Genomic DNA, 13,553 nt, shown 5'->3' on the forward strand with positions numbered 1-13,553 from the left:
AATCTACTGAGCAGAGGCCAAGGATGGTGATAAACATCCTACAAAACACAGCAAGAATTATCTGGCCTAAAATGTCAATAGTGCTGAGGTTGAGGAGATAAAAGACCTTCCGTCATTAGGAACTCTGGGAGCATCACTGGGTGTTTTCTGGCCCCTGGCCACACCACCCCACAAGATTCTGAGCTGTCACTGATGAGTCATGACCAGAGAAGGTGGCCCAAGCACCTCTCTGGCTTCTCACCCACAGATTTAGGGGTGGATTCTACAATTACAAAGTCAAATCTGTATCTGGGAACCTAACTTTCAACAGTGATCCCTCGAACTGGCCATGGGTGCGCTGTGAACAGGGCCCAAGCCCCAGGGACAGACACAGGTGGCACCCTTCTCTGTGCATGGGGAAGCCATCAAAAGAGACGTCATTCCTCGCCTGCTTGAGGGACAGAAGCCCAAACAGTGTGTGACTTTAACCTGATTTTTGTCCAGCTCACAGTTCTTATACTCTTTCTCTCCCTGCTCCTGGAAGGTGACGATGACAAAACCCACGAAGATGTTCATCATGAAAAAAGCGACGATGATGATGTAGATGATGAAGAAGATGGAGATCTCCACACGGTAGTTGTAGATGGGGCCGACGTTCTCTCCGTTCGAGTCAATGGCTTTGTACAGCAACCTAGAGAGCAGAAGGACCAAGTGAGCACTGCCAACCCCACACAGCCTGACCCCACGGCCTTCCCAGGCACATCCCTCTTCTCAATGCCACCATGGGCGCTGACTGTCAGACTCCTCACTGGAGCCCCGCCCAAGGCCCCTGGACTCAGCAAATCTAGAGGCACCCTCCTCAGCATTAGGCCCAGTCAGCCCAGCACCTAGGTGGTGGGCACCTGAGATATATTTGTTGATTAACATTTGACAACTGCAAAAAACAAATGATTTCAATTATATAATTGTATTAACCGATGTTACCTCAACAAACAATTTAAAAAAATGATTTCACAAATACTCAACAATGCTCTTTCCTATTCACGGACAGAAGAGAGGAAGAACATCTTATGTTATTCAGTGGCAGAACTGAAAACTGTATACACACGGGCAAAGACAACAGTAAGCAACTAGGGATTTCCAAAGAACTCAGAGAACTTCCCCAAACTGAAATATGCATAAAAATTAAATACATGCCCAGCAGAACTCAACAGGAAGAAGTGAAATTACTGTAAAACCCCCGCGTTAAATTCACACCCAGACTGATGCAAATTCAACACTTCCAAGGCGCCCAACCCCTGGGTGCACTGTGCTACACACTTTCACAGCTATCTGGAAAAGTGGACATTGCTGTCATCTCCATCTTATTGGAGCACAGAGAGGGATCTAAGTGCCCAAGGTCACGCTCCGCGGGGACAGAGCTGAGAGTTGAGCCCAGCTCCTCTTAGCCCCATGTCCCAAGTTTCTTAATTTCCCCTCAGCTACCACCCCGACTTGCTAAAGCACGGTGTTCAGTACCTGAGACTCAAAACCTTCATAGAGTGAAAGATCTTACCCCATGCCTCTTTTCCCCCACCAGTACCAATTCCCTAATGAAAAGTCCCACCCACCCATCCTTTACCCCACAGGAACTCCTATAAAGATCTCTGACTCTCCCATGCATCTGGAGGGTTTTGCCAGCCTGAGAAGACCAGCCTGTCCACCTTTTACAGTTTCTCTAGGCACGGGAACTTGACATTCAGGACCCCATCTACGCATATATGCTCTGCTGGCAGAAGCTAGAGGTGGGGTGAGGAATTAGAGAACAGAGAGTAACAAAAGTACAAGAGACTCTCCTTTTGTATTCTACGTTCTTCCTTCCTTCCATTTTTCTTATTTTACCCATCAAAATTGAAGCCATTCTCCAGGACCCTATTCTGCACATCTCTGACATTCCAGACCCTCCTGTCTGGTTTAACTGCCTTACATTCTAATTGGGTTTGGGCTTTGAAGGGATGAACCATGCTGAGACAACTGTTTCTTCCACAGTGCCTAACATATATAGCATGTTGGGGGAAGCTGGTATCAAAAGCACACTTTATGAATGAGCAAGTGAATGCATCAGTGAAAGACATGGCACAATGGCAGCCGTCTATGCCTGGTATGTATTAGTACGAGGAATGAGTGAGTAGATGGGTGGGTGGGTGGCTGGAAGGATGGATGGATGCTTTGGGACACTATCAAGACCCTCTCTGGTGTAATGGTAGCTTTACTGACATGGCTACCAATGGGAATTGGCATGACAAACACCTCTGAGGACATCCATTCCCATCCAGAGATGCTTCCCAGGAGCCAGCTGAGATGAGGCTCCTCCCTGGGACTATGCCACCCCTGCTTCCCAAATCCGAAAATCCTGTCAGCTGGTCACAAAGGTTAATCATTTGCTTAATCAGACAGAGGAGCCCTGTGGGCCAAGAAGTGATTGATAAGTGGCTCAAAGTTTAAAAATCATAGGAAAAGCCCACAACTGTGGAGAAAAGCAGGACTTACTCCAGGAGAGGTGGCTCAGCTTAGAGTGCCCCAAAGCAAGAAGGAAGCTCCCTAAAGACGTACATTATCTCTACTTACTCAGGCCAGCCCTCAAACGTGGAGACCGTGAAAAGGGCCATCATAGCAGAAAGGACATTGTCAAAGTTGAAATCACTGTTTTGCCAGATCCTCTCACGGACCACAGGGTTATCAACATCTCCATCCTTGTAGAGGATGAAAAGCCCCCTAGAGAGGTAAAGAAATGTGGGTCATCTTGGCTCGACACAAAATGAGTCATGGCTGCCCCAACCCCACATTTCTAGGCACAGTCACGCTCAGTCTTCCGGCCAGGCCACAGACCTGAGCCCTGCACAGTCTGTGTTTCTCCTTTTCTTGCCCTGCATTTAATTTACTTTCCAGTTCAAATAGCCATCGAGTAACTACTGGCTTAAAGAGTCTTCTCCAGAGCAACTAAGCAGACATCCTGCATATGCCTGATAATAAATGAGAACTACCAAATAACAAACATCTCTAATATCCAATGGGCTCAAGCTATGCACTGAAGAATCAGACACGTTGGCTTAAATACGCTGGCCATGGAGAATTCCATAAGCTCTGGGAAACAAGCCCAAGTACCCGCTTATCTACATTTTAATTTTAATTAAACTCCTTCTCTTTATATTAACAATATTTCCAGCTTTCTTTCCAGAGAATTCTGTAATTTCTGGCACATAATATTTCTCTTATGATTTCATTTCTGGGAGGAGTCCAATGTCTTTATTTCACGGGTGAGGAAGTGAAGTCAAAGAGGGAAGGGGAAGCGCCTTCATGCCGCTGCTGTGCCGCTCAGCTCCAGGGGGCGCCCTACACCCCACAGCCCACATGAGTAGTGCCCTGGAGGTGCAGAGACACCGTCACATTGCAGCTGGTGACCTATGACCACACCTTTTGCTTAAAAGGATGGGGAAACATGGACGTCCGCACAGTTAGAACTTTAGGCAACGGTTTCCATGTCTGCCTTCCCATCCTTCTGGACAGCTTGAGGTAAGAGGCACAAAAATCTCCCGCCTTTTCTCTCCTCTGCCCATTCTTGTGAATGGAAATATGGCCAAAATGTGGGCAACGGGAGGGAGCCAAGGCAGAGAAGCAGCCTGGAAAACCTGTCAGAAGGAAGGAGTCAGCCCCTGAACAGCAGGGAATTGAGCTTCAAGTCCTGGTTTGGGGAAGAATTATTCATGTCACTGTCAGGTGAGCTTTCTGAGGTATTTCATAACCGTTATTTAGATTTTAGGGCTTTCCCCCACAAACATCAAAAGCCATCAATCTGCTCTTTTGAGGTGACGAAAAGCTGTGAAACTAGATAGAGGTAGTGTTTCTACGACAATGCGATGGTACTAAATGCCACTCAATTGTACATTTTAACTGGTTAATTTTATGTTATATGAATGTTACCTCAAATAAAACAAAAATAAAACCATTCATCTCTCCAGCCATGAGCTGAGCGCACAGGCCTCTTACAGTCTATGACGAAACTTCTGAAATGCTAGCACAAGTGAATCCTTGAAGTCTTTTATTTGTTCTTCCAAATTCCCCACTCCCGTGACCAGGTCACTCACCTGCATTCTTCAGGATTACTTTTGGCTTCATCTGTGCAGCGATAGAACTTTCCCTGGGTACAAAACAGACAGACAATCAAATGCAGGCTTCCCCCTGAAGAGATCAGCTGGGCCTTGTGCTCCAAGGCACGTCCCTGTACCTTGAACAACTGGACCCCGATGCAGGCAAACATGAACTGGAGAAGGGTGGTGACAATCATGATGTTGCCGATTGTCCGGATGGCCACAAAGACGCACTGGACGACGTGCTGGGGAGAGAGGAGCAGGGAGAGGGTGAAGTGGTTATTATTTGCCTTTGTTGTTTTAGCCTTGGAGGGAGCTAATACAAGCCAAGATTTTCTGTTTATTTCTATATGATCTTCCAACTTTGTGGTGCTTTGTTTTTCAGGTAGTTATCTGCAGGGGTTACCCCAGTGCACCACAGCTGCCTGGGAGGAGTATGCTGTAGATAGGCCCCTCCTTGGCTTCCTCCAAAGCTGTTAGTTTGGTCAGAAGAAGTATGGGGTGCACACTGCCTGGCACATAGGCTTACAGGGTCCCCACCCCATAAAAGGACTTAGGAAAATGCAAACCTTCTGGCCTTTTATACAACGTGCATGAGAATAGATTTAAAGACTAAAATAAACACTATTAACAATGAAAAGAAGTAAATGAACGGTAATCATATAAAGAAAATATCTTAAATGAACAAAACTAAAGAAAATAACAACAGTTAAAAATGCTATCAGCACTTGGCAGGGGCAGCTCAATTGGGTTTTACTCTTTTCAAATGTACAATCCACTTTAAAATCCATGAGGCCTCAGCCCAGCTCTGGCCCAGAAAAAGTCAGTAATTATAGCTAACCCCACCAAAGCAAGCACAGCCTGGAGGAGAGAAACCCAAACCTTGAGTCCTTTCGCTCTGTTGATTGCCCTGAGCGGCCTCAGGACCCTTAAGACCCTCAGAATCTTCACAACAGAAATGGCACTGGATCTAAGGAAAAGAGCAGAGGAAGCAAAGAAAACAGAGTGTATTACAGCTGGATAAAATACTTTGAGATTATTTCACCTGACCTTCACTCTAATATGACTTACACAATGGTGGGATTATGTGGAGCTGAGCTAACCTTTCCCCATGACTCAGACTCATGAGTCTCTTCCTTCCAGGCCACAGTCCACGGCACCTCGTAAGCCAGGCCCGCGGGCACTCACAGAGGCCCTGACTTGGGTGCACAGCTAACCTCTGCAGAGATGGGATCCAGTCTTTAGTTTTATTTGTTTGGTCTTGTTTTCTAAGTTTGGGGCCCTGCTGAAGTGCTTTGGTGCCGGGCTGCTCTGACCTTCAAGGAGTCCACTGTTTGGTTAGTGAGATGGGCGACTGCAACCCCAGGTGGCAGGTATGACAACAGAGGTGATGCGGCTAGGGGAGCACCACCTTGGGGAGCCTGGGAAGGTCCCCCAGGAAGGTAATATCCAGGTGGCTCCAGGGGGAGTGAGGGTTAGCTAGACAAAGGAGGAAGGGGCTACAGGTCCAGGGAGTAGCAGGTAGACAGGTCCTGGATGAGAGTGCAGCTCATTTAGCATGGCGGGTGGCTGCATGTGGCTGGAATACATGCTCAGGAGGCAGTGGGCAAAGGCTGCAGCTGGAGAGGGCAGGCACAGCCGGGAGTTTATAGGAGTTAAAAAGTACTGGTGAGAATGTCCTTCAAAGCTGTGACTACATGATTCTCTCCTGCTAGGCAGTGGTGGGAGGTGAAGAGGACTACTGCCCCAGGGGCCTGTTTCAGGCAGGGGTCCTTGGTCTTCTTCTGAGGGGGACAGGGTCTCTCCATTCACCACTAGCTCAGACATGGGCATGCATGTTACCACTTAGGGGGTACTGATGGTCAACACCTGAGCAGTGGTGCTCTCAAGTCAGCAAGAAAGCAAGGCCATCCCTGGATGCTCCCCCTGGAGCCTCTGCCCCAGACTCCTGGGTACAGTAGGCAAGGAGTGTGCAGCTCAGCCTGTTCCTTACCAGAAATCCCTAAATGCCATGAAAAGGACTTAGGGCCCTAACTTGCAGTCTCGGCCCCCTCCTAGATGAGAAGTTTAAAGGCCAAAAGAATAGGGTCATACAGCTGGTATATCCTGGAGATCAAGGGAACCTTCACTATCTAAGCTGGAAGGGCCCAAGAGGCCACCTAGTCCTAATCCATCCTGAACAGATGGAGAACTAGGGCCCTGGGACAAGATGCCTGCAAGGCCTGGTAGCCAGCCCTGGAGGAAGCGGACTAGAAGCTGGCTTCTTTCACCCTCTGCTGAAAACAAATATCACAGAGAGTAATAAGCCCAACCTTGTAGTGGGTATGAAAAGAAAAAGTGAAACAAAAATGCATGAATTGTCCAAATGCTTTCTGGACAAGAGAATAAATTAAGCTTTTCTGAATAACTAAACATAATCATTAAAATGATGCTCAATAAATTATGTTAAAATATTTCATGTAAACCATCCTGCCCAACAGTCCTGTGTGTGTTTACACACCCACACCCCAGAATACTTACTGGATCCCAAATGACACCAGAGATACCCCAACAACCAGCATATCCAGCAAATTGAAGTAGTTCCTGCAGAAGGCTCCTTTGTGGAGGAAAGCTCCAAAAGTCGTCATCTATAAGCAGAATCACGGGTGAATTTACTGTTATTTCTCTCCAGAGGAAAAGAAACCTGGGCTCCTTACAAAATCTTGAGGACAGTATGACTATTAAAGAGTGTGTTAGGAAGCCAGAAATGTAAACCAACAGGACTGAGCAACCGAATAATTTGTTCAAAAATGAAAAAAGGGAAGCTGATTTGGGGCACATTTTGAAAGAAGAGAACAATTTATACTTTATGACAGTGACAACAAATTTCAAACAAGAACATATCACTGGCACGTCCAAAGAGAGTCCACATGGCACGTCAGGAGAGAGTCCACATGACAATGCTCGTCAGGCAGTAACTGCTGCCCAGACAACTTGGCTTTCTCATGAAATGTTGGTTCTGGTCCCTAGGAAACCCCAGGAGAACCTGCATTGTTCCAGTCCGGGGATATAGAAGAAGTGCTAGAGTCTAGTGTTCACAGGCTCAGTCTACATGGAAGTGGGCATTTTTCCAGGTAGGCCCCTTACTGCCCCTAATAGTCCACTTTAAACAGCTCCTCCGAGCCCAGTTACTCTAGTACACATGAGGTGGGGCTAGGAAGCTGGCACATGCATCTTGCCTAAGTCAGTCTCACTGCTCTCTAGTCACATGCCATGTGTACCCAGAGCCCGTACCATGGGTGCTACAGTGAGGTTCCTACTGACGATGGAAAAGGGGTTTAGTGAGGAATTTCTCCAGAGTAAAAATAGCAAAAATAGGAAGAATTCAGTTTACCTAAAAAAAAGTGAGGGAAGGCTCAGATAAGTACAGGAGAGGCAGAATTGGGAACTAATAAAATTAGGCCATATGAAATTGCCAATATTCAACATTTTTTGACCTACAAAAATGTAAATTTCTTCACATTAAACCCAATAACCAAAAAGCCGTCTGAACCTTCCCAAGGCCACCAGGAGCCACCATTTCAGATGTCAGATGCCTCTTAGCAAATCTCCAATTTCTGAATCTTTCTCGTTTTAGCTTATTTTTCACTCTCTAACATACTTTCAAAATGAAGAACAACTTGTAAGATTTAAGTCACTGAAGCAAAAATACAGAAGTTGAAAAGCAATATTTTTCTTTTCATAAATCTATATCTTATTTGCCCCAAAGTCTGAAAGTAATTATATTCAACAACTAAAATCTATGGAAAAGAAAATAAACCTCAATTAACCAACAGGCTAAGTAGAACATACCCCCATTCTATTTGAAGAAAAGAAGGCAAATTACAAAAAAAAAAGGCAGCTTGGGACCAAACAAAGGCCGGGTGAGTGTCCTTGCACCCCATGCCCAGTGCCTTCTGCATCTGTGCTCCTTACCATGGAGAGCATCTTTAGAAGTCACAGGTCTGACTTATGACAGAACTGTCAACCAAATTCATTGGCTTAAAGGCAGGAAAATGAACTCAAATTTTTAGAAGATTTTTAACAAATATTCAAACCGAGGTTGGTTGGTGTCGTACTAATTAATGTTTTCATTACATCATCATCTTTATCTTCGTCGAAAGAAAATAAATGCAATGTTAATTGAGGTTTCGTTTTATAGAAGATTTTGTAAAGAGCCCAAGTTCCATAGTAGTCTAACAAAAATTACATTTTTCCCCCTGAGATGCACACACAAGAAACTCAAAATGGTTTAAAGAAAATTGTGTTTCAAAGTCTTTGTTTCCCAGCTTGTCTCCCCTTGAGGAGATGATTGTTCTGACAGTTGTCACAGGCCACCTTGTCCAACACTGTAATAACTCACACCACTTAGCAAGTCTGAGGGTGGGGGGAGGTTGGTTCTTGGATCTCTGCTATTTGTCTCCAGGCCTCTGGGTACATAAGGAATGAACTCACACCAGGTTGGCCTTCACCTTTACCATGAGTACACAAACCACATGCAGCAATGGTACCTGTTAGCTCATGCATGGGCAGTACATTTAAGGCGCCCTGTCTAAAGGGTGCTCTTTTAGTCTGAGTAAATGTAAGCCCATCCATTAAAACAGATATGAAATATCTTAACACACATAGATCCAAGTTATCTTGCAAATCCTGTTGCAAGAAAATATTTTAGGCCACTGAAACATAATTCAGTCAAAGAAATGAGAAGAGATACATTCCCTTCAAAGGATAAATACTTTTCCTCTGACTTTGATGTCAGGAAAGGTGGAAGAAAGTTCACACATAGTGATATATCTGTTATCAGTTGGCATATTTCAAAAGATAGAAAAAAAGAGCATAACATAATTTCCAATCACAATTATGAAGCCAAAGTAGATCCTATAAGCATCAAAGATTAAAAAGAAACAGCAAAAACAAGGTGAACAGTTTCAGAAAAAAAATCCTTTGGTAAAAAAAAAAAAGTAAAGCTTGCTCACAGAAGACAAAAAATTAAAAAAGTCAAAAGCACTTCACGCTGCTTTGCTGTGTGTCACACACAGGAGCAGGCCTCTTAAACACACCACTGAGGCACCTGTTACCTTCAAAATGATCTCAAATGCAAAAGTACCAGTGAAGACATAATCTGCATAACCTAATATCTGGAAGGAAACAAAGAATTGCAACTATTACTGCTACAGCTGCTTTAGAGAACATGAAGATTAATGAAAAAGCCATTACCTTTAACAGGATTTCAACAGTAAAGATGGCTGTGAAAGCATAGTCAAAGTAACCCAGTATCTGGAAAGGTACAACAATGAAATAAGAAAAAGGCATCCGGACAAACTCCACAGCCACATGCCCACGGGTAGAACCCCCACATGCAATCAGAGACCTATTCTCTGGGGATAAGCCTGCCACGCTGGAGCTAAGTGCAGAGATGCTCATAAATGTCCCACCTGGTCCAATTACAGTTCATCTTTATGACCAACAAAGAGCACTTGGAAATACTTACCTCCCTTAACCACTCATGCTGACTCTCTTCCCAGTCTCATGTCTCCGACAGAAACTCATTTCTAAAAGTGCTTTATTAATAACCCTTTCTCATCACAGCACCACACTGACAAATTACTTGTGGCAGGCACCAGATAAATTAAAGTCTTACACACATTCCGATTTTTTAACTGCATTTTTGGCTGAATGAAATATGTTGCCATCCAGCTGAACTTCAGATTGGTGGAGAAATGTAAATAATGATGTAAGTGCCATTAAATGGAGCCGGCTTTCACATGTCCCCTCTAATTCCAGCCCATTTAATCAGAGAGGTAAACACTTTGCCCCACTGATGTGTGGAGCTGAGTGAGTCCTCAATGAAGAGTTTCACTTATCATCTTGCTCTGCATCTAATACCACTCACTCCAATTTTTTTTTTGTTTTTAATCTCACCGGAACCATCTCAAAGAAGAGACTGACCTGGCTTTTGAATGATCAGTCCAGGCTATTTTGTCCACATTCCTGAAAATAATGTCTACTTTCCAACTGAGTCCTGATCATGCCTCCTGGGGTATCTGCCTCTTCTCAGAACCATGGAGGCAGGAGGATGGGGCAGGTAGGCCAGCAAGAAGTCTGACTACCACTCAACTAAGGCTGCTCACAGGGATGCTCAGCCATAAAGACGGCGGCCGAGACTGCCGGTAGAAGAGGCTGTCTTGGTTGCTTATTGTCATGACAACTGCGCTCTGTGGTTTAAAAGAACTGAAGAGATCATAGCTGGAGAGACAGTGGAGATCCTTCATTTAGCGATGAGGAGATGCTGGGAAGGAGGTAGGGGCGCCTGTTTAGGCCACACAGCCAGCCATGGCATCGCTGAGCAAGGAGGTAGGCATGTGGAATGCTAGTTGAGAAACATGGGCCCTGTTGTTTAAGTGTGGGGTCCACCTCAGGGGTCCATTACTGTCCTTTTGCAATAAGGTAAGGACCTCTGCTTTAAAGGCCAGCTCTCCTCAGCTCAAGATCCCTCTTCAGAGGGTATGCCTTATTCAAAGTGCTTCCATTTTGGGATTTCTAAATTTTTCTGGAAATTTTCTGTGTATCTATGTTTCTAGCCAGGCAATGCAAGGTATAACCAGTACACCACAAGCCTCTGCACCCACCTCCTTCTTTCCTCCATGGTCACAGCAAGACTGGCACTGCTGAAAGTACCTGAGTGGCCAAGACAGACAATGCTGCCCACGAGCCAACAACTCAACCTGGTGCCGCTGGTCAAAGCTCTTAGAGATGCAAGTTGTTTTTTCCTCACTCAGCCTTTCTCCTCTTTTTCACTAATAACAGCTAAGGTTAAAAACTTCCCACCCCCCTCCTGCAAATATACTGCATGAGTCCAGGGTATCTAAAGTAGTCAAACCCGTAGACACAAAGAGGGATGGAGGAGGTCGGGGCTAGAGTGGGAGGGGAAACAGGGAGTTGTTCAATGGATATAAAGTTTCAGTCACACAAGATGAAAAAGTTCTGGAGACCTGCTGTGCAACACGGTGCCTCCCATTATGAACACCGTCTTGTACATTTAAAAATTTGTTAGGAGAGTAGATCTCATGTCAAGTATTCTTACCACAATTACAAAAACTGTAGTATTTTAAAAGCAATACACATACATATATCTAAAAACCACAATAACATTCCTGGGAAAAGCAGCAGGGAAATAAAATCATGGAGAATTACGATGAAAAATAAGAACATTAAGCCTCAATGTAAATTAACTTTTAATATATCTGCGTTCTAGACTAGCTCCTGACCTAGTCTATCATGTTTGTACCAATCAGCTTTTTCCCTTTGTCTCATTTTTATGCTGGAACTCAATGACACCCTGGGCTTTGTTCTATCTGAATGTTTAGATAGGAACAGTCTTTGAACCCCCAACAAACACCCTAATCTGTGAGTACAGATTAAGACAGATCAGGATGTTCATCTTTATATCGGCATCAACACGTGCCTTGGGGGAAAGTTCTTTTTATCGTCATGTCAGAGTGCGTGTTTTATCAATCTGATAGGTTGGGTTTGCCGGGCTTCAAACCAAGATACTGGAAATGGAAAAACACAGCACAAGGCTCAGTTGTCACAACCGAAATCCTGGGGCACTGATCTGGTGATTTCTCTTAATCCTCAAATCTCTGAAAAGTTCATGTACAGAGAAGGGTACCAACCAGGCAAGGCAGTGACACCTGATGGTCTCACACACTTGTGGGCCTCCTTCTCCTGGGAGGGGTTTCTTAGTTATCATTTGATACTAAGTACTACAGTACTAAGGCCAGAGAGGCAATAGGCTACCGGTCTTCTGAAGCGTCTCACTTTTGGATCGTTCTCAGTGCTGAATCAGCTGACCTGCTAAGGTGGAACTGCTGAGGCAAGAACTAATCTAGGTAACATTTCTGTCCAGCATAGATGCAGGAGAAGGGTGCTATCCCTAAGTTATGAAACTGACTAATAATAGAAAACTTAATGCTGTATTTGTTTCTTCATAAAATCACCTCCTGCCCCACCAAAATAATAGTCCTTCCTCTCCACTGAAGCACTCACCTTCGCATCCTATCATCTCCCTAACTTGTATTTCTCTTCAGTAGATTTGTGAATTTACATCGACATAAGATTTAAGTCTTCCCTCCAATGCTAAATAAGGGCTCCTGGGCATGTGACATAAGTGGTTTCAATTTTACTTTCTCTCTTGCTGGATGCTTCAACTAGGCAGAAATCTCAAAATAGGTGTGGCTGTTAATCTGACCAAGGAGGGACCGAAATGTTGGCAGCAAGGAATGAATGGGAAGAGAAGCAAGGTCCCCGAAGACACTATAAGTAACTGCAGTGTATTTAAAGTTTAAAATACATGATTCAATAAGGTTTGTCCCAATAAAATAAAACCCCTCTGGTACTTACAAACCTGAAATGTAAAATGCTTGCAGGTGATCAAGAGGCCTACTCTAGCTTTTAGCCTCGCAGGCCTTTGTAGGCCCTGCCTGGATGACAGGAGTGACCGGTGCTGACCCCAGAGGGAGCGCTGTCCTCACTCAGTGACTTACGGTGTTCCGGAAGGAGTGGCTGCGGATGGGGTCCTCAGCGGCGAGGGAGGCACTGCTCAGCATGATGAAGACAAGGATGAGATTGGTGAATACGTGGTGGTTGATGAGCTTGTGGCAGCCCACGCGGATCCTGTGGGGAAAGCCACTACATGGACACAGCCCCAGGCAGGGCCCGAGCAGACAGGCCAGTGCCTTCAGCACACCAGGACCATTCTGTGGTGGCAGGTCAGGCAGAGGACAGCTGTCTGCTGTGCCACCCATGCCCTGACCCAGCAAACCAGAAACAACTGACCATTAGCTCCTCAAAAATCCCAGACTGCATACCCTTGAGGTGCCATAGTTCTGTGTGGGTGTTCTACAGACTCCATTCACTGATTCCTTAAATGTGGAGATTATTGCCCTAATGGCAGGGAAACTAGGCTGAAGCATGTGAACGAACTTTCTAAAAGTGACACAGCTAGCAAGGAGCAGAGGCAGATTTCCAATCTAGGTCTGTGATATTTTCCCACTACAACATGAAACCTAGTGCTTTCTTTCGCTGTCTAGAAAGGAGCCTATGGCCAGAGCTCACTGCAGCAGCTCACAAAGAATGAAAGTTATCGCTTTCTTGTAGTGCAGTTGAGTGAGGCTTGGAGAATCTTCTGTTATATGGAGATCCTGTCTTAAGTGCTATTTTTTCTTTAGTTGACCCACAATGAGCAAGCCTGAGAAAGTGAAGTGAGAGTTACATCACCGTGCAAGAATCTCACAAGGATCTCACTGCACCATCACAGAGTCCTACAGTCCTGTGAAGCAAGGCAGGGAAGCGCATGGCCAGCATCCCCTGTCCTGGCCCTCATGGCTCCATGAGCCATCAGAGCCTCTCCCGCTGCCCCTCTCTCCT

General features: G+C 45.2%; 1 protein-coding gene across 6 annotated transcripts in view; it reads right to left on the reverse strand.

The window, feature by feature from the left end:
- The window catches only part of CACNA1D (calcium voltage-gated channel subunit alpha1 D), a 299,481-nt gene that overhangs the window by 59,696 nt on the left and 226,232 nt on the right, over nucleotides 1-13,553 (reverse strand). For all 6 annotated transcript variants that reach the window (XM_039867427.1, XM_039867426.1, XM_039867431.1 and 3 more), the window contains 8 exons: nucleotides 12,671-12,800; nucleotides 9,342-9,401; nucleotides 6,627-6,733; nucleotides 4,989-5,076; nucleotides 4,244-4,351; nucleotides 4,104-4,156; nucleotides 2,587-2,733; nucleotides 469-670 (listed from right to left, as the gene is read on the reverse strand). In XM_039867427.1, coding sequence (XP_039723361.1) covers nucleotides 469-670; nucleotides 2,587-2,733; nucleotides 4,104-4,156; nucleotides 4,244-4,351; nucleotides 4,989-5,076; nucleotides 6,627-6,733; nucleotides 9,342-9,401; nucleotides 12,671-12,800 — 895 coding nt within the window. The remainder of the gene's footprint in view (nucleotides 1-468; nucleotides 671-2,586; nucleotides 2,734-4,103; nucleotides 4,157-4,243; nucleotides 4,352-4,988; nucleotides 5,077-6,626; nucleotides 6,734-9,341; nucleotides 9,402-12,670; nucleotides 12,801-13,553) is intronic.

The sequence above is a fragment of the Pteropus medius genome, unplaced genomic scaffold (assembly GCF_902729225.1).
Source record: "Pteropus medius unplaced genomic scaffold, Ma_sr-lr_union100, whole genome shotgun sequence".
Classification (NCBI taxonomy): Eukaryota; Metazoa; Chordata; class Mammalia; order Chiroptera; family Pteropodidae; genus Pteropus; species Pteropus medius.